The following is a 20,722-nucleotide window of genomic DNA, read 5'->3' as shown; positions in this document are numbered from 1 at the left end:
GAACTCTGGGGTGTAGAGGCCCCAACTGCCCTGAAGATAAGAGCCCCACCAGGCACCTCCCCGACTCCAGGCACAGACGCAGAGCACAGAGAGAGACATTTTATTGTGTAAAGTGGCCGATTGTACAGAGCGAAGATTGTACTGACACAGGTGGGGGCAGGGGAGACCTAGAGGCGGGAGCTGGGGATGGTAGAATGTGGTACCCCCACCACCCGGGCAGCAGACAGGGCAGGGGCACTGACATCCTTCAGGCCCCACCCGTCAGGCAATACCCACTGGCCCAAAGACGGTAACAGTGGACCCTCCATACCCTACTCCAGGTCCATAAAGCACACTCACCAGTCTTGCTTCATAAGCTGCCAGCCCCCAGCCTCCTTGGCCAGCAGCTCAGCCATTCTTTCCCCAAGGGCCCCGGCAGGGAAAGGGCCTAGAACAGTAGTCTCAGGCTAGGTAGCCAGGACTTCCTTCATCATGACCAGGTGCCCCAAGGGACAGCACATGGCTCCTTTTGGGGAAAACCTAATTAGGGGCACTGTGACCCGGCAGCTTCCAGGAGCAGCCGGCACAAGGGCAGGTCTTGAAGGAGGAGGCGGAGTGGGCAAGGGCTCTGGTGGGGCTTGTATCTCTGGAGACAAAAGCTCCTAGGAGAACAGTCTAGAGGGCAGAGGGGCACTTTTTTCTTTCTCCCTGTCATCTCCAGCCACAATGGGCTCCTGAGACCTGCCATCCAGGACCAACCACTTTACTTGCCCTGATAATGGTCCTTTAAAGCTCCAAACAATGGGTTGGGAAGCCTGGGGTCTAGGACCAGCCCTCCTGGTCCTATTCCCTCAGGTCTCCATCCTCACACCCGCTGGATCTCGAACAGCTTCACATCTGTGTCATACCAGACAGGTGGGTCCACATTCCTATAGAGGGAGTGGGCTGTCACCTTCTAGAAGGGGGTACCTCGGAGCAAAAGAGCTAGGTAGCTACAAGACTCCCCGCCCATCCTGGTGCCCCCACTCTGGGTGAAGAGTGCCCACCTTCAACCAGATTGGTTGGCCATTAGTCCCACTATGGGTGGGAAGAACCCAGAGCTAAATCCCTGGTGGGCATTCCTCAGGTAGACATCCATATCCACCCCAGGATGTAACTTCCCTACCCCTCACGGGGCCCACCTCAAATAGATGACACCCCACATGTAGGTGCGGAACCACATGGCAGTGCCTGAGTTCGCCTGGTACTTCCGGATAAGGATGGGGTGAGGTACAGGCAGAAGTCCCACTAGGGTACCATGCTGCAGGAACCTCAGAATCTCAGATTCGTCCGTCAGGCCCCTAGAGAAAAAGGTGGGGCCTCCAGCATGTTTGTGGAGACTGCACACAGGACCCTGAGGTGTGTGCTCCCCATCACATACACCCCAGTCTGGGCCGGCCCCTCTCCAGGACCACCTCCCCACCCAGCTTCCGGACTCACTTGTCAATACAGATCTTCTCCACCTGGGGGACCAACACCTGCAGCAGGCGCATGATGGTCTGCAGAGGCAGCTTTGACTTCCAGGACAAGATCTGCAAGAGCCACACCCAGAGCTATGGGACAAGCTTGACCTTGCCCCAGAGCCACAGGCTCCCCAGGACAGGAAGTGTGATACTTCGCGCAGCATGGCCTGCATCAAGCAGGGCCTGTGAAGGGGAACTGTTGCTAATGGGAAGAGCCCAGGCCATGCTGAGCAGTGCCACAGGCCAGATGCTGTGCCTCGTGCCTTCCGGAAGACTGTCCCCTTTAATCCTCACAATGGCTGGATGGCACGATCATAAGGATGTTTATTATCCCCATCCAGAGCAATCAGTGGGGCTCACAGGAAACACACAGGGAGTGGAAGCGATTTGGGGAGGAACACATGCAAGGGTGATTGACAAAGGAATCAGTCCTGGGCAACTGCTGAAAGGTCAGACAGGAGACGAGGTCACGCAACTTGGTCTTCTTACTCTAGTCCTGGGCTGGAACTCTGACAGACAGACCCTGTTCCACACCACCCGCCCAAACCCCAGTTTCCAGATCCTCCAGCGGTATCCCTCACCCAATCTGATGTTGGGCTCCACTGGCCACTGGCTGATGTGCTGGACAATCGCCGCTGATCTCTCCATGTTTGGCTGGGCTCCTGGTTCCCAGAAAGGAATGGAAGTGACCAGGGAAGGAATGGGGACAGGGTGCAGTCATAGAGCAACTATGTCTCCTCTGACCCCACAACAGGGAGGCTGGCTGCACCAGAGAGATGGGTCCAGTCCTGTACCCTTTGTCCTGGACCCAAGGCCCAGCCCAGCCCAGCCCAGCTCAGTGACAGGTTTAGGACCAGGGGCTGACAGAGAAGGCAGGGAAAGGCCGGCCCCAGATAAGGCTGATGGATGAGGAGCCCGAAGGTCACAGGGCTTTGCTGTGATCAGTAAACAAGACAGAGGTCTAGAGACGGCCCCCTCCCCCAGTCCAGCAGTGACAGCCCTGATTCCCTTGTTCTAATACTGCAGCTGCAGAGTGTCCTGGCCTTGCCCGCTCCTACACTTCCGGGTTTAAGAAGAAAAGCAACAAAGTGATGCTCAACACCATCCTCCGGGGTCCCCAGTACCTACCGCCTCAGACGGGCTGCCTTCTGCTGAGCTTGGCTGGGACTCAGGCTCTAGGGACCTCAAGGTTCCATCCTCTGAAACCTGGGATTTCTCTGTCAGCTTGTCAATGCCTGGGTGGGACACAGCAGGAAGAGGGGACATGCCACAGTGCCCCCTTCTGGCCGCAGAGGTAATGTGCTACCCTTTCACCGCAGAGGTGCTGTGTCTGCCCTTCCCTCCGAGAGCTACTTTCCGCTATGATCCCTGTCTATGTCCCTTCCCCAACCCCATCAAGCTTCCTTCCTAGGCCCACCCAATACTTCCACCTCCACATGCTGTGGGATTCCTTTTCCTCAGTTTCCTAGAAAGAATGACACTCCTGAGATCACACCCACTCCCTAACAATGCCATCTCCAACCAAGTCCCACATTCTCCTAGCCTGAAAGCATCCAGACCTGGGGTGGCCACCAGGCTGGTCTTAAGAGTGCCTGGTTCTGCAGGGGCGGCAGGGCGGGACCCCTCCATGGAAGCACCCTCCTGGGAGCCGGCGCGGGACAGGGGCTCCGGTGTCCTCCGCCGCCGCTGAAGGGCCTTGTGGATGGAGGGTGGGTCAGTGGGCAGGTTGGCCAGCTGGTGGAAGACTCCACGCTTACGGATGATGGCGTAGACCAGGTTGGAATTGCCTGCGGGAGGAACAAGTCCGTCCTCACTTTGCTTCCCACTCTACATCTGGGATGGCTTCCAGGACTAGAGGGCAGTTTGTGAGACAGGAAGAGCTCTTCCCCAGGGATAAGAACTGGTACAGGGTGTACAGAGCAGGACAGGCCCAGCTATATGGGTGTCAGTGGCCACAGTAGATATGGGAGACACCAAAAAGTTAGGCTGTAGAGGTGCCTGGTGTTAGGCTGTGGGGGATACCAAGAAGTTAGGTTGTTGGGGTGCCCAGAGGTTAGGCTCTAGGGAAACAGCTGAGCCCTGAGCTCCCTCGGTATCCTTCTTCTGGTATCTTGAAATCCTCTTGGAGCTCAGTACTAAGGGGGTTCATCTGGCATGGTGGGACAATCCGAGCCCTATTCTTTCTACACCAAGCCAACATTAACTCTGTAGCCCTCTCAGTAATCCATAGGGGAGTCCGGGAGGACACTGTTGTATGCGCCTGTCCTTCATCACCCACCTGCGAGTTCCCACAGCTATGGGGAAGGCGCAAAGGCTTCCCAGAGCCCTCAGTGTCCCCCATCTACCTCTCTAGTCCTGGGGTGCACCATGCTGCTTTTAGCTTAGCATCCACCCCAGGGCCCTTCTCACATTTCCCTTCCCATGCCATGTTTCTCTGCCTGCCTTACTCTCATTCATCACTCACACAGACCTCTAAATTTTACTTATTTTGGAAATAGTAATAATCGCTCATATTTGGGTTGCTAGATGCTGTGCCGAGTGCTTTTTCTGTGAATTACTAATCCCCCCAAAATCTCTAAGAGAGGGCCTTTTTGTGGTTTGTTTTTTGTTTTGTTTTGTTTTGTCTCAAAGACAGGGTTTCTCTGTGTAGCCCTGGCTGTCCTGGAACTCACTCTGTAAACCAAGCTGGCCTCGAACTCACAGAGATCCACCTGTCTCTGTCCCCCGAGTGCTGGGACTAAAGGTGTGCACTCTGCAAGAGGGACTTACAGCAGTATCATTATGAGCATCTTGCAGATGAGGGGACCAGGCTCGGAGCCTGACATACTCATGACCACAGAGCACATGGGTGGCAAGGTCTGGATTGGCACCTGTGGTACCAGTCAGGCACCTGCTGTGACAGCCAGCAGGCTCTTGTCACTTTGAGTTTTCCAGCTACCCAACTCTAAATGAACTCTTTAGGGTCCGGTTGTCAGCCTAAAGCCTCCCTCTGTGACTCCATGCCCATCTCTGAGCTCCAGGAGGGATGAAGAACATTATCTTTGAATCCCCACTGCAGCTCTCTATACCCAGGTACACTGCAGGTGCTTAATAAGTGCACACTGAAGGACCGAGCTAACAGGCAAGGTGCCTAGGCTAGGGCTTCCCGTAAGCTAAGCCAGGGGCTCAGACCTCACCATCAAACTGGTACTGGATAATGTTGTTGAAGACCTCCAGGAGGAAGAAGACCAAATGGTGGTTCTGGGACGTGGAGAAGAGGAACCAGGTGGTAGAGAAGGCCTCCAGCAGGTGTAGCAGCTTGTTGGCAGTCACCATGGACAGGCTCTTGAGGTAGGGCGACACTGTAAGGGGGGAGTCGGCTTGTGCTGGGCCATCCCTGAAAATTCCAGGCCGGGGCAGAACCGCTCACCTCAACTGATCCCCCCTGTCCCCAGCTCCCTGCAGAGCCCCCCAAAGATGACGAGGCTCCAGTGCCCCCACTACCCCGCACCCTCAAAGGCACACTCAGCTCACTTCTCCCAGACATCTCCCCAACACAGAGAGACGAGGGACAGGAACAAGGATGTAGATAAAGGAACTAGGGTTTAGAGAGGGCTATAAACTGAGGCCAAGTTCCCCAGCAATAAAATGACAGGGTAAGCGTGCTCACACGGGACCCATGAGACGGGACATCTTTCAAGAGTGACAAGCTGCTGTCATTAGATACGTATTCCTCCGGACAGCTTTGTGAGGAGGAGTCAGAGAGGAAACCGCACAGCTTGACCTGTGTGTGTCCTTGTCGCCTGCCTTTCTCCCTGGCTCCCCTGAAGGCCCCAGAGGGTGGGGACAGAGACCCTCCTGGTCACACAGCCATTCTCAGAGCTGCCCGTGCTCGTTGGGCACTCAGTTAGGACGTGTAAAATAGAATCAGCGGATTGATGAAGAGAAGGCTCAGGGCTCCCAACCCCACTGAAGGCCTTAGGAGCCACTGTGCCGCCCCAGACACTCGAAGCACAAAGCACAGCACGGCCAGCACACAACTTAGTCACCCAGGAAGAGCCTCAACGAGGAACTGTCTAGATCACGTTCACGTGTGGACACGTCTGGGGAGGGGGGTGTCTTAGTTGTTAAATAAGGTGGAAAGAACCACTACAAATGTGGGTGGTGCCATTCCCTAAGTTGGGCCCTGGCCAGTTAAGAGTAACGGAAGCTAGCTGCATCTATGCAGCCAGGCAGCAAGCAACCATCTGCTAGTTTCTCTGCTCCTGGCTGTGGGTGTCATGTGACCAGCTGCTTCAGGTCCTGCCTTGACTCTCCCTCAATGATGGGCTGTAACCTGGAATTATAAGCCACATAAACTTAAGGGTCTTTGCTTCAACGGCAGGAATATAAACTAGACCTATCAATGAACGACACTGGCCAAAAGACATCCACCAAAGCCATTCTGCCCAGCCTACTGCTACTCACCTTGCTGGACCCCCAACTAGCCTGAGCCTTCCTGCCGCCATCCCCAGAGAGCAGCCCGCAGCCCTTGAAGATGCTGTTGAAATCCTCACACTGTAACTCCACACCAGCCCAAACCTTTACTACCCAATAAATAGCCAGCAGTCGCATGCGGCCATTAAATATCTGCAATACAGCCAGTCTCCACTGAGATTTCCTGCGTGAACAGAACACACACAAGACCTGGAAGACTGGATATGAAACAGAACATAAACTGTCTCGATAGTTTTTATAGTTTCTTCATATCTAAGAGGTGGTATTTTGAATTTAGAAGATTAGATAGAGTGTATACTAAAGCTTTTAGAAATTTTATTTGTGTGTGTGTGTGTGTGTGTGTGTGTGTGTGTGTGTGTGTGTGTGTGTGTGTGAAGGTCATAGGACTACTTCGTGGTGTCAATTCTCTCCTTCCACTTTTACGCCCGACTTGCATGGCAAGAGCTTTTACCTGCTGGTCAGTTTCATAGACTCTCTGAAGCTTTTATCACCTGTCTTGTTGCCCCTTTACTGTACTAGAAAAATTAGCAGTAACATGCGGCTGGCTATTCCAGGCGATAAAGCCAGGGGCCTGCTTGCTGGTTGGCCTGTGGCCTGGCGCCACCTGCTGGTGAGCATGGGGAAGTTAGGCTCCAGGCCCCTACCGTTGACCACAATGGTGAGCAGGCAGTCAAAGAGGGGTTGCAGCCGCTGGTGACCACTGGTGATGATTTTGTGGAATACCTACGCAGGGAGGGAGAGGGGCTGTGTGAATTACCCACCATCTCCAGACTCGGCCAATAAGAGAATGTCACCCCCACGCCCCCAGGACTGACCACGCACACCCCCTTACCACGATGAGCAAATCTGCATGTGTGCCGGTGAAGACTGGGATGTCCATGGGCACTCGCACCGAGTAGGGCTTGTTCAGTCGTACCCCAAAGTTCCTCTCCCCACTCAGAAGCAGCAGGATGAAGACCCCGATGTGCATCAGGCCCACCCGAGCTGAGGTTCACAACACAGGAGGTGTCACGTGAGCAGGGAGGGGAGGGAGGTGGAGAACTCAGCAAAGACCCATCTCCGGGGGCTCAAAGGAGCCCCCATGGAAGGTTAGGACACCAGACTCGAGTTTCTGGGAGGCAGGACAGACTGGCTGGAACCCCCCCCCAAAAACCAAGACCCCATATCTACCCCAGGATCACAGGCCCACTACGGTCATACATTGATCTGCCCGGGCGTCATTGAGAAAATAGAGGATAGGGACCAGGATATCCAGCACGTCGCTGCTCTTCAGCACAAAGAAGAGGAATTTCTGGGAACGAGAGAGGGGACGAGTGAGCTGGTCAGCTAGAGGACTAGCTCCAAGCCGCTCTCTCCCACCGAGGCTGGGGAGACCCAGATGCTGTGCCAGTCTTGGACTCCGTGAACCCCGCTAAGTCTTCAGCTGTGTCCCTCCATGTCTGTTGCCCTTGGGGCAGGCCCGGAGTCCGCTAACCTTGTTGAAGTCACAGAGTTTCCAGAAGAGAACGAGCAATTCCTGGTGGAACTGGATTTTCTTTGTGGAGTTGGGAAGGTAGGTCTGGAGCAGGGGGTTAGCCAGGAGCCGAGCTATCCCCTTGAGGATGAACTGGAAGTCCTGGGAGAGCAGAGCAGGGTCCCTTCCAACCCGCCGCCTACAGCTCTGGACACCCCTGCAAATGTCTCCTCATTCTCCCCGATCTTTATCAATCTCCCATAACCTTAAAATCTCCAATCGAGCCGGGCGGTGGTGGCGCACGCCTTTAATCCCAGCACTCGGGAGGCAGAGCCAGGCGGATCTCTGTGAGTTCGAGGCCAGCCTGGTCTCCAAAGCGAGTTCCAGGAAAGGCGCAAAGCTACACAGAGAAACCCTGTCTCGAAAAACCAAAAAAAAAAAAAAAAAAAAAAAAAAAAAAAAAAAATCTCCAATCGAAGCCGGGCGGTGGTGGCGCACACCTTTAATCCCAGCACTCGGGAGGCAGAGGCAGGTGGATCTCTGTGAGTTCAAGGCCAGCTTAGTCTACAGAGCAAGATCCAGGACAGGCACCAAAACTACACAGAGAAATCATGTCTTGAAAAAAAAAATCTCCAATCGAGGGGCCGGGTTTGGACAGTACTGCTAGCACGCTGGAAAGCCGAGCCTCTGCCTTCCCACCAGCAAGTCTGAGGGTCTCCTATGCAAGGCCGCAGCTCCCAGTAACCCCCAGATGGACCCTTGAACCGGGCTCCCTCACCACCTGGGTTCCTTGTTGACAGGGACTGTCCTTTGCCCTGCCCCCAGCACCCCCACCCCTTTCCCTCCACCACACACGAGAAGTACTCCCCAGCTCTCACAGACCTGCCATTTACCAGGCACACACTACCAGCTGGGCTATGCTCTACTTTGATCTGGGGGAGGGGGGGGCTGGCTCAGCTCTACAGTCCCTCACTGTGTATCTGCAGAAGTCAGAGTTCCAGGAACTGTAGCACCTCCCCTCTGCTTGAGTCTGCCTGGACATTAAGGCCACCTCTGAACCCCAACATCACAGCAATACCCCTCCTTTGAGAAGAAGCCTTCTTGGTTACCCTGGCCCAGCTGGGGCTATGAGTCCTTTGTTGTTGTTACTGTCTTTCCCTTCTTTCTTTTATTTATTTACTTGTTTTTGTTTTGTTTTGTTTTGTTTGAGACAGGGTTTCTCTGTGTAACAGCTCTGGCTGTCCTGGAACTCACTTTGTAGACCAGACTGGCCTTGAACTCACAGAGATCCGCCTGCCTCTGCCTCCTGAATGCTGGGATTAAAGATGTGTGCCACTACGCTCAGCTTATTTATTTACTTTTAAAGACAGGGTCTCCTGCAGTCCAGGCAAGCCAAGAATGACTGAACTTTTAAACCTCCTGCCTCCATTTTCCAAATGCTGGCTTTATAGTCACGTATCACCACAGCCTGAGTGTGTAATGCTGGAGATTGAACTCAGGGCTTTGTGCCTGTTAGGCAAGTGCTCTACCAATTGAGCCACACACCCCCAACTCCCATCAACCCTTTCTGTGCCTCGAAATCTCCCAAGTATTGCCATCACCACTTTACTTAGGGTGAGCACGTTCTTTCATGCAGGGGGACAGGACTCCTCTATCCCACAAAGCCACAGCCACTGGAGAAGGTGGGCAGATAGACCTCCTCCAGCTGTGCCTGACTCACCTCCTCACGATGAATGCGGGACAGGTAGTTCACAAACAGGTTCTCAGGCCCTGGAGGCTGCCAAAGGGAGGACCATGGTGAGCAGACCCTCCACTCTGGTCTGCCCACAGCCCTCCCTCCATCCGATCCTTACATCGGCATCATCCATGGCAGTGCCTGTGGTGGTGCCATCCACAGTAGGGGTGGTGCTGGTGGTACTGTCATGGTCCAAGGTGACGATAAGCACCTGAGCAGCCTCCTCCACCAGGGGCTCCCGGTAGTCGGAGAAGAGCAGGTGGTTGTAGGGGATCCCGTAGCCCACAGGGTCATAGGCACACACGGTGTTGAGGAGCGAGGTGAAGAGAGGCAGTGCGTGTCTGCAGGGGAGAGCAGAGCAGGGCTGCAGGGATGCTCCCCTGGGCACACATCTCCAGCCACAGAAGGAGCTGCTGAGCTACTGGGCTACAGGCTGGAACCTGGGAGGCAGAAGTTCGAGCTTGTCCCTTCCTGAGTAGATAAGGCCCTCCCTATCCATGCATGTGACGGGCCCTGACCAGGGCCAGGCTGGGCCAAGAGCAGAGGAATCTATGAGAGTGAGGGACTCCTTGTGGAGAACATGCTCACACCCTTTTCAGTTCTCAGGGGCTTTAGACAAGGGGTTAGAAGTGCAGGGGAGCACAGCTTCCCCTTAGGGAGCAGAACCCAGTTCCATCCCCCGGCTCCCAAGCCACAGGATGACTTGAATCAGAAGGTGTTAGGGTTCATGATCCTCATCTTACAGGTGAGGAGATTGAGATCCAGCAGTTAAGTGCGCAAAGAAGGGTGGCAGTTTGCCTGATGCAGCTCTGAGAAGAAACTCTGGCCAGCCTCTGATTGTGACTGGTGTTAAGGGGTCACTTGGGAGCCCTTCACTTCTGGGGATAAAGAGAAATCCAGCAGGAAGCCAGCAAAACACAGAGGAGGGGAGCCAGCTATTCAGAGATCAGAATCCAGAATCAGGAAAGCTACAGGTTTTAGAATGCCCACGTCTGTGCCAGCATTCCGGCCACAGCTGGAGTGTACGTTTCAAATACTGTGTCGCAGTGATAACTGTGGGACACCCGCATGTACTCGTAAGTGTCCCTGTATTCCTTGAGTGCCCACCATGGTCCAGACCTCTCCATGCATCAGGGTGGTCCTCAGACCCTCCTCTCCACCCACTGACCCAAAGGCCACATGTGGCTGGCACTGAGTACTATTGAGTGGTTGGTCCAGATGAAGCATGCTGGAAGTACAAACCACACACCGGATTTGGGGAAAGAAGCATGAGAGAAGGAAATGCAAGTGATCTTGACAGATCCATAAACTCATTACAAACTTAATGCTCACTTTTTAAAATATACTGAGTTCAATAAAATATATAAATTAATTTTCTTTCTTTTTGCTTTTGATTCAGGGTCTTATGTACCCCAGTCTAGCCTAAAACTCACTAGTAGCCAAGGATGACCCTAAACTTCTTGTTTCTTCTGCCTCCACCTCTAGAGTGCTGGGATTATAGTTGTGCACCATCACACCCAGTCCACACGGTGCTGGTGGTCAAACCCAGGGCTCCACGCATACTCGGCAAGTACTCTGAACACAGAGATACATCCATCAAATTTCTCACATTATATTTCTAATGAACAGTGTGATTCCAGATGGACGACCTGGACCTGGGCCACCAAGGGGTCCCCAGGTTTGGGGGCCGTGATGGTTCAAAGGTGTAGCTAAATTATGGTTTCATGCCACCAGGGGGCAGCACCTCTCCTCAAATAAAGCCAACCGGGCTGGCACTCCTCTTAACTCCTAAGTGCCTATGGAGACTAGCGCGGCCTCTCACCTGTTTTCTGTGGAACAAAAGAACTGAACCCAGGGGTTGGTGCTGCCACTCTCCGGAGATGGGGGCAGGTACATGGCCTCTGAGAAGCATGTCAACAGCAGCTTCAGCAGCTCCATCCTGCAGGAAGGACCAGGAAGGGTACATTAGGACCCGCCTCCCTCTAGGAGGAAGCTGCCAACACTACCCACCACCCTGACCAAGGTCCATGGGAAAAATACCCCTGTTCCTCCCTGTAAAGCCGAGGTTGGATAATAAGTGGGCTGGGTCTTTTGGAAGACCCTGTGGGCCTCTGAGCTATGCAAAGCCCAGCCCGGGTCCAGCTCACCGGTTCATGTCGTGGATGTAGTTGGGCTGTGGAGAGTGAGCAAAGCCCACACCAGCCTCCCAGATGTATTCACAGCTGTCCAGGGAATGGACATCTTCTGCTGAGTCCTGGGAAGAGGGAGTGATTGCGGGGGGGGGGGGGGGGGGGGGGGGGAGTGTAAATAGCCACGTGAGGCAGGCCCAGACTACCCAAGCTTCCCACTGTCTCTAGAAGCAGCAACATACCCCAGTATTCTCCTAAAGACAGCCCCCACTATGCCCTAGGTCCTAATGTACGAGGAGAGAAGTGAATGTTGTCGGATTTCTTTGGGAGCTCACTTTTGTACAGTCTTATGTTGATTATTTTACTTTCTGAGTCCAGTCTGAGGCAGGGAAAGGAGGAAGGAGAAGGTTGGGGGAATAGGGTGTGGCAAGTGGAGGGGAGAAAGCATTCCTGGTGGAGTCCCTGAGTAAAAAGCCGGGCTTCCTGGTTCCAGCCCTGCACCCTCCCACCTCAGGCAGAGAGGACAATGGGTGCTTGTGCAGGCTGCCTGGAGACAGGGTCAGGCTGGACACCAGCTGGCTCCTCTCCAGCTGTGCCACCCCCACCCCACCCAGGATATGTACACCTAAGAGCCTTGCTCTCTGAACCTCCCCCTGCTTCTGCACCCCGTCTCTCCTGGCCCCAAGAGCCCAGCCCGGGGGTGTCTCACCACGTTGTTCCTCCGGTGGCTCTGCACAGTGAAGTCTGGGCAGAAGAGCAAGTCGGCGATGGCCAGGAGCAAGGACTCGGCCAAGGGTCGAGCGTTCTCATCCTCCTCTTCACCCTGCTAGGAGAGACGCAGGCTGCTCAGTGGGGGCTGGCCAAGGGGAGGTGGCCCCGGGGCTTGGGGGTGTAGAGGACGGGGACCAGGTCTCAGCAGGCATGCGTGGACAGAGGGAGGAAGAGGAAATGGATTCCTGCTTACCCCAAATCTCCCTTAACCAGAAGAGAGCAGAACAGACACAGGAATTAGGGAACAGTGAGGAAACGCCCCCCTCACCAGGGGTGCCGGGCACCAAACTCAAGTGTCTCAGCCCTCTTGGGAATCATGGGGTCTCAACCCTTGGCACTTGCCTGGAGATAAGCCCAGAGCAGATGGGGTCTGGGAGAAGGCAATATGGTCCCTCTGGACCTTCTAAAGACGTCACTGGGCCCTATCCCTGTACTCCTGCTCCAGGATCTAGGGGGCAAAGGCCCCTTGGGAGGAAAACTGAGGGCTGGAAAAGTTGGTACTGGCTCCTCCCCCCTCCGTGGCACCCTACCCCTAGTCCCCATCCCACACTTCCTAAATAGCAGGTGCTCTGCCAGGGTCCTCCCACCCCGCTGTCCAGGCCCACAGACCCCTCCACGCCCTGCCCCGGGCACTGTGGACCAGAAGAAGCCCCTCCAGTCGGGGTCCTCGAAGATGTAAGGCAGCACTCGGGTGAGCAGGCGGCTGCAGTTCAGGACGACCTGCTTCTCCTTCTCCGAGTGGCATCCGCTCTCTGCTCCTTGTACCAGTTTCTCCACAGCCTACGGGGACGGACAGCAAGGAAGGAACATGTGACGTGGTCCTTTGGGTTCAGGCCACCCAGGCTGTAGAGCTAGTTCATGGGTGATGAGATGTGGTTAAAACTCAAGCCTGTAATCCCAGCAGTCAGGAGGCAGAGGCAGGCGGATCTCTGTGAGTTCAAGGTCAGCCTGGTCTACAGAGTGAGTTCTAGAACAGCCAGGGCTACACAGAGAAGCCCTGTCTCAACAAAACAAAACAAACCCCACTTGTCCTTGCAGAGGACCCAAGTTCAGTTCCCAGTACCTCCATGGTGGCTCACAACCGTTTATTACTCCAGTTCCAGGGAATCCAGTTCCTTCCTTTGCTCTCCACAGGCATCACACATGCATACGAAACATATACATGCATGCAGGCAAAACACACACACACACACACAACAAGTAAATCTAAATTTTTTTTAAAAGTCGCAATAGAGAAAATAACAACAACATCATATGGAGAAAGCGAAGTGAGCCAGTCTGTGGAAAGAGCCAACCAAGGCGAGGAAAACCGCTCCTAGTGGCCACAGTTACTTTCCCCTCAGCCCTACCGAGGAGAGCTTGATGCAAAGAGACTGGTCCTCCAGGACCTGGGATGAGATGCTCCGAATGTGTGCCCTGTCCAGACTGGGCCACTCGGCCACCCTGGGGAGCGGGGGCGCAGCAGTGAGGGGCCAGACAGCCCTTACCTTGTAGCACAAAGTGGCCAGGTTAGAGGGTGACTCTTCTCGCACAGCCCGGATCTCTGCGGCTGGGACCAGCGCAAAGACATCTTGCACCGAGGTGGCCGTGTCTGCCCAGAACTGGTCCCAGAAAGCATCATCAGTGGCTTCCACAGGCTAGAAGGGAGTCCAGTGTCGAGAGTTACACAACTCCTTCCCGGCAGTCACCGACAAACCCTGGCAGGGAGACCACAGGCCCTACCCTCCATCCCAGCCAGCACCCAGGAGCCTCCCAATCTGGATGAAAAGCTTATTCAGGTGCCACAAGATGGGGTCAGAAGCGAGACAGATGTGCATGGCCAAGGCGGTCAGCTAGGTACTAAAGCCAACTGAGTCCCCAAGGGTTTGTGTGTCCCCAGCAAAGTCCCCATGCACCTCTGAAAGAGAAACTGGCATCCTCACCAGGCCATATCCCAAGGTCAAGTGTCTAGGGTCTAGACGAGGGCTTTCCCAAAAGGAAGATAGCGGAGGGTATATGAACTCCGTACAGTCACCAATGCTGTCTTCTCTCTCTCAACCCTTTCTCAGCACATCCACCAAGTGCCAGACCCAGTGAGCTCACTGACCCCTCCCCACATGCCCCTCTCAGCGCCCACTGTTGGCCCACGCTGCAGGTCCAGTCACTCTCTGGGAGCCCCAGCCTCCAAAGCTACCCCTCTTGGTGCTGCTTGTACACTGTCCCCCTGTATGTAAATGGCCAGAGTCACATACAGGCCTTTGGGGTCCCCACCGCCTGCCGAATCAAGTCTATACAGCAGCTCAACTCTGTTGAGAGAGCGCTTGTATAGCATGCACAAAGCCCTAGAATGGATTTCCAGCACTGCACACATTAAAACTGGTGGTGAGGGCCCGTAATCCCAGAGCTTGGGAAGATTAGAAGTTCAAGGTCATCCTCAACTACATTGTGAGTGAGTTCGAGGACAGCCAGAGGTAGGCAGATCTCTCTGAGTTCAAGGCCAGCCAGAACTACAAAAAGGAAACCAAATCTTTTGCTCAGGCTGTCCCCATTTCCCAGCATAAGCTTCTCATTTCAACAGTAATTACAAAGTCCTACAGGAGCCGGGCGGTGGTGGCGCACACCTTTAATCCCAGCACTTGGGAGGCAGAGCCAGGCGGATCTCTGTGAGTCCGAGGCCAGCCTGGTCTACAGAGCGAGATTCAGGAGAGGCACCAAAGCTGCACAGAGAAACCCTGTCGTGAAAAAAAAAAACAAAAAAAAAGTCCTACAGGTTTGGGGCCTGAGACAGCTCAGCTGGTCGAGCTTGCCACCAAACCTGATGACCTGAGTATTGAACCAAGACTTACCAAAAGGAGTAAACCAACTCCCACACATGTGACTTTGCACAAATGTAAACCTTCCTCATACACATACATACACACACACACACACACACACACACACACACACACACACACACACACTTTTTTGTTTGTTTATTTTAACAGGCCGGGTGTAGTGGCCACACACCTTTAATTCCAGCAGGAGAGAGGCAGAGGCAGGCATATCTCTGTGAGTTTGAGGCCAGCCTGGTCTACATAGAGTTCCAGGATAGCCAGAGCTACATAGTGAGACCCTATCTCAAAAACAAACAAACAAACAAAATCCCAAAGGTCCTATTGAGACAGCCTTAAAAAATATATATGCTCATGGGAGCCGGAGAGATTATGAGGGCTCAGAGGTTAAGAGTGTACGCTGTTCTTCCATGGGATTCAGGTTTTGTTCCCTATAACTCCAGTTCCAGGGTATCTGATGTCCTCTTCTGGCCTCTGTAGGCACATGCACATTTGTGGCACACACACAAAGAAATGCACATAAATAAAAATAAAAATTTTAAATATAAACTTTGTGGTCTTTGAATCATATAGACAGTCCCACAAGTAAATGACCAAGGCAACCAGTTTAGATGATACATTTCATTTATAGAAGTCCACCCCCCACCCTCATGCCCCTCTGGATAGTTTTATGTCAGTTTGATGCAGACTGGGATCATTTGACAGGAGGGAATCCCAATTAAGAAAATGCCTCCTGCTGGGCATAGTGGTGCACACCTTTAATCTCAGCACTTGGCAGGCAGAGGCAGGCAGATCTCTGAGTTTAAGACCAGCCTGGTCTACATAGTGACTTCCAGGACAGCTACTCAGAGAAACCTTATCTTAAATAAATAAATAAATAGGAAAAAAAGAGAGAAAGAAAGAAAATTCCTCCATAAGATCAGGTTGTAGGCAGGTGCTGTGGGATGGTCTGTATGTCAAATTGCTCTGATTGGTCAATAAATAAAACACTGATTGGCCAGTGGCCAGGCAGGAAGTATAGGTGGGACTAACAGAGAGGAGAATTGAGAGAACAGGAAGGCAGAGAGAGACACTGCCAGCCGCCGCCATGACAAGCAGCATGTGAAGATGCCAGTAAGCCACGAGCCACGTGGCAAGGTATAGATTTATAGAAATGGATTAATTTAAGATGTAAGAACTAGATAGCTAGAAGCCTGAGCCATTAGGCCAAACAGTTTAAATAATATAAGCGTCTGTGTGTTTATTTTATAATTTTATAAGTGGGCTGTCGGACTGCCGGGGCTTGGCAGACCCGGAGAGAAAACTCTCCAGCTACAGGCAGGCCTGGAGGACATTTTCTTAATTAGTGACTGATGAGGGAGGGTCTAGCCCAGCTATCACTAGGCTGGTGGTCCTGGGTTCTATAAGAAAGCAGGCTGAGCAAGCCATGGGGAGCAAGCCAGTAAGCAGCACTCCTATGGACTCTGCATCAGATCCTGCCTCCAGATCCTGCCCTGTTTGAGTTCCTGTCCTGACTTTCTTTGATGATGAACTGTGATGTGGAAACATCAGCCACACAAAGCCTTTCCTCCTCATCCCTATGTACAGGCCCACTCCCACCTGGGGACCTCCAGCCCCAATCTCCACTCATCACCTTTTTTGTTTTGTTTTGTTGTTTTTCCAGACATAGTTTCTCTGTGAAGCCCTGGATGTCCTGGGACTCACTCTGTAAACCAGGCTGCCCTCTTACAGAGATCCACCTGCCTCTGCCTCCTGAGTGCTGGGATTCAAGGCTTGTGCCATCACCACCTGGCCAAATCATCCCATTCTTGACTCGGGTCTAGATGGGTTTACCTCAGCCCTGCAGCCCGGCAGCCCTTTGTCCCTGATCTTGGAGTTGAGGCCGATGGCAGGTATGCTGAAGTTGTCATGAATCCTAACAAGGCTGAGTGCCAGGGGGCTGCCCAAACCCAAGGCTGGGACTGCAAGCTTCACCAAAGTGCCCACTCCCTGAACAAAAATCCCCCCACTCCACTCTGGGGAGTCCCTAGGGTAACTTGTGGCTGCAGCCTCAGTCCCAGAACTGGTAGAGCAAGTTAGCCGGAGGTAAACAAAGGCCAAGGGAGAGGCCCTGGAGCTCGGGTTTGCTGGACCTCAGCTCCACAGTCATCTGATACATATGGGGGGTGGGGATGGGCAGGAGCTGGGGACCCCAGTCCTAGAGGCCTGGAGCCAGAGTGGAGTGGGAAGTCATCCTCAGAAAGCCTGTGGGGCTCCCCTTACAGGGAGCATGTCTGGAAATCTGTCACCTCTGATACTCAGCCCACCTCCCAGGTAGTCACCACCCTTAAAGGGGCAGAAGCCCAGCTGAGCACAGATGGACCTGACCTCTGACCTCGTTCATTAGGCAAGCATCACGGACTGAAATCCAAATTCGACTTAAGAGGGGCCTTAGAGGTCAAATCTAGAAGCAGAAGGGAAACTCTTCAGAAAGAAACTATTATCTTCCTGCCCACCCCAACCTTTTTCATGTAGCCAGGGCTAGCCTGGAATTCTCTGTGTAGACCAGGCTGGCCTTACAACCATAACCCTCCAGCCTCAACCTCCCAAGTGCTGGGATTACACCACACCTGTCTGGAAATCAAATCTTCACACCTTCACATCCCCCACTCCCTCTCATAATGGAGACCGAACACGGGATCTCAGGATTCTTCAGCTCAGCTTGCAACCTCCTCCCCTGATCCCACTGTGCCTTAGGCATTTGCATAGGCTGAGGGAACCAGATGTAGCTTTAAAAAATCAGTTTATTTTTTATTTATGAGTATCTCTCTCTCTCTCTCTCTCTCTCTCTCTCTCTCTCTCTCTCTCTCTCTGTGTGTGTGTGTGTGTGTGTGTGTGTGTGTGTGTGTGTGTGTATGCACACGTATGAGGGTGCCCACGGAGGCCAGAAGAAGGTGTTGGATCTCCCAGAGCTGGAGTCATAGGCAGTTGTGTGCCACCGGACATGGGTGCTGGGAACCACTCTTCATGTGAAAGAATATCAAGCCCTCTTAACCACTGAGCCGTCTCCCCAGCCCCCAAGCTGTGGCCTTAACAGTCTCCTTCTAGGGTAGAGGTGGCAAGGGGGCAAAACCAGCTGTGATCTAGCCTGAGGAGGATGATCTGTCCTGACAGGTGATCAAAGTGTTCTAAGCACACACTTGCGTGCGTGTGAACACACGCCTATCAGCTCTTACCCTGGCCTGCAGCAGAGCATCCTCAAATAGGCAGGATCGGGCGGTGGCGGGGGTGGGGGGGGTGGGGGGAGTGGATCTCTGATCCTGTAATGCCCCACTCTGGGGCCCCAGCCAAGTAAGGAGACAGGAAACACAGCCAATGTTGCCGGCCTCAGAGTCAGGGTTAAGCCTGGCCCAGGACTGGCCACCAGGGCAGGAAGAAAACAGGATGCGGGGCAGGAAGGCAGGGAAGGCTGACCTGTAAGCGCTCAGGCCCGGCTACAGGAGGGAGTCCACTATCTACTGCCTAAAGCACAGCCTCTGAGGGCCTGGAAGTGCGGGCGTCCTGTGATCAGCACACCTGAAGCACCTTGGGTCTACTGAGTGAAGGTCCAGGAAGACCATCTCAGATCCTTGAATCCCAGCTGCCCAACGCTGATTACTGCAGGGTCCAAGGCTTTGGCCCCCTCCCACCTGTGAGAGTCCCATGCTTACAAAAAGGCCCAGTGGGCTGACGAGATGGCTCAGTAGTGAAGGCTCTTGGTAAAAATGCTTGGTAAAGGCACTTCATGCTTGCTGATATGCAAGGCTAACAACCTAAATTCAATCCTCAGGATCCACCTGGGGGAAGAAGAGAGCTGACTCCCACAGGTCAGCTTCTGACCCCCACACATATACCATGGTGCACATGTATATACACCTACACACACACACCCCCAAAATAAATAAATAATATAAATTGAAAAGGGGGTGGGGGAGGAGGAAGAGGGAGGGGAAGAGAGAAGTATCCCAGACTGGGTCTCCAGCATATTCTAGGCCCCGGTCCCAGCAACTGACTGTCTTCAGCTAAGGAGGACAGACCATCTCAGCCAGGAAAAGAGAGATGGATGTAGTACTCGTGGGCAGGGGGTGCCAAAGCAGGTCACTGCCCACCTTCCTACATCTGTCTGAGTTGATCCTGCCCCCAAAAGACCTGCTGAGCCCACCACACCTTCCAGCAGGCATTAAACGTGGGAGACACCATCCCCCTCCCCGTTGCCCTATACTGTGCAAGGCACCCCACACCACCCTTTTCTGCTGCCCACAGACCCAGAGTCTCATCTCTGAGGTTCTGGAACAAGTCGTGGGGAGCAAAGAGAAGTTCTGGTTTTTATCAAGTGCCTCTCAGCTGGAAATGGGCTCTCTAGACAGAAGCCCTGGCATTTCTCTTTTCAGACCCTGACCTTTCCGATGGTGAGTAGCAGAGTGTGGCAGTAGAGGTCTGCCCTCTGAGGCTATGACTGGCTGGCTGTGGGAAGATGGCTCTCCTGATCCCACTCAAACTGGCCAAGAACAATATAGAGCTCTGAGAACAGCAGGATGGGGGTAGGGCTCCAGATGGCAGGTGGTCCAGAGCCCTTTGACAGTCAGGGCCCCTGAGAGGCATGGCTGGGTATCTCTATGATCATAGTAGCCCGGTTCCGGGGAGGGCAAGGAAGGAGCCTTGCTGGGTCAAAAGGTGTGTGCTGGAGATAGGAGGAGGCTTCTGTGACACTTGTGGACTCAGGGGGAAATGTGGGAAGCATGGATTGGGATGGAGGTACCTATGGCTCCCTCTCCGACAGACTAAAGACAATCTGGGAGTCCCTCCTCATGCCCGAACCCGGAATCCCCATTTCGGGTACCAGAAAGCACAGCCAATCAGCTCCACCAGGCCTGGAGAAGCCCCTGGAGCATCCCTAGATGGAAAGCTGATTTCCCTAGGCCTGAGGACAGCTCCTCTTACCCGGCTGCCGCCGCCTGCCACTCTGGGAGCTCCCAGGAAGACCTGGGCCTTCCCTGCCCGCAGGCATCTACCAGGGCCCAGAGAGGCCGCCGCTACCACCGCACACCAGCTGTTTTCCCCGACCCTGGCAGGCGCCGGCCCGGCTTTGTTTGCATTGAGTCAGCCCGGGTTGTGCGTCCGGGACCGTGGGCACCGAGGGCAGGGAGGAGAGCAGGGCGATGGATGGGTAGGTGGGAGCGGGAAGAGGCTGCCTATGCGAGGTTGCCGGCACTGGGGGGCGGGACAGGGGGCGGATAGCGTTGTCGCCGCCGGCTTCAGGAGTAGGCACACGTCAGCCTAAGGTGGCAGCAGCAGTGCCCGGGAGAGTGTTCCCAGGGGAGAGGAGGCTTAGGGTGGGCTCCCAGAGGTAGAGATGGAGCCCTGAGGTACAGAGGGAAGATCTCGTTCCGGTGCTGGTCTCAGCATCCCCCTCTGGACTAGCCGGTCACCCTCCGCTCCAGTGAGCCAAGTTCACCCCAGCCCCCGTCACTGCCCTGCCCCCAAGCCGGGCAGGTGGATGAAGAGGCTGGGCCCCCGCGCGCACCTGCGTCTTGGTGGTCAGCTGGATCACTGCTTTCCGGAAGTTCAGCTTGGAGTCTGCGGACCCCATGTCGATGGAGCCCGCTCCGGCCCAGCCCCGGGTTCCGACTCTGCCGCGGACTCCGGCTCTGGTTCCAGCTCCAGCTCTGCGGCCCCAGCTGCTCTCGGAGGAGCAGAGCTGCGAACCCCGCCCGCCGCCGGCGTCGGCCCCGCCCCTTGTGGCCCCGCCCCTGGATCCGCCCCCACGAGGCCCCGCCTCTGCACCTGCCGTTCAGGCCTCTCGAGACGAGGTCCAGAGTTCTCTGGGGAACCCAACTCCCGGTCCT

General features: G+C 54.3%; 1 protein-coding gene across 2 annotated transcripts; it reads right to left on the bottom strand.

Annotated features, from left to right (window-relative positions):
• Positions 1 to 84: 84 nt before the first annotated feature.
• Hid1 (HID1 domain containing) lies at positions 85 to 20,588 on the bottom strand. Of its 2 annotated transcripts, none has more exons than XM_052756954.1 (19): positions 20,401 to 20,588; positions 13,533 to 13,682; positions 12,655 to 12,825; positions 11,984 to 12,100; positions 11,293 to 11,399; positions 10,968 to 11,084; positions 9,264 to 9,486; positions 9,131 to 9,187; positions 7,432 to 7,572; positions 7,158 to 7,248; positions 6,790 to 6,941; positions 6,602 to 6,680; positions 4,658 to 4,822; positions 3,041 to 3,268; positions 2,610 to 2,716; positions 2,063 to 2,143; positions 1,459 to 1,550; positions 1,161 to 1,319; positions 85 to 908 (listed from the first exon to the last, which is right to left on the bottom strand). In XM_052756954.1, exons 1-19 carry the CDS (start codon positions 20,464 to 20,466, stop codon positions 845 to 847), a joined length of 2,367 nt encoding a protein of 788 aa, XP_052612914.1. In that variant the 5' UTR covers positions 20,467 to 20,588; the 3' UTR covers positions 85 to 844. The 2 variants fall into 2 exon arrangements, with proteins under 2 accessions (XP_052612914.1, XP_052612915.1); XM_052756955.1 differs by having other exon boundaries at positions 11,984 to 12,097.
• Between the last annotated feature and the right edge of the window lie 134 nt (positions 20,589 to 20,722).

This window comes from Peromyscus californicus, unplaced genomic scaffold, assembly GCF_007827085.1.
Source record: "Peromyscus californicus insignis strain IS unplaced genomic scaffold, ASM782708v3 Scaffold_3__1_contigs__length_106647218, whole genome shotgun sequence".
NCBI classification, from domain to species: Eukaryota; Metazoa; Chordata; class Mammalia; order Rodentia; family Cricetidae; genus Peromyscus; species Peromyscus californicus.
Note: the sequence above shows the minus strand (reverse complement) of the source record. Positions and strands in the feature narration are given on the sequence as shown.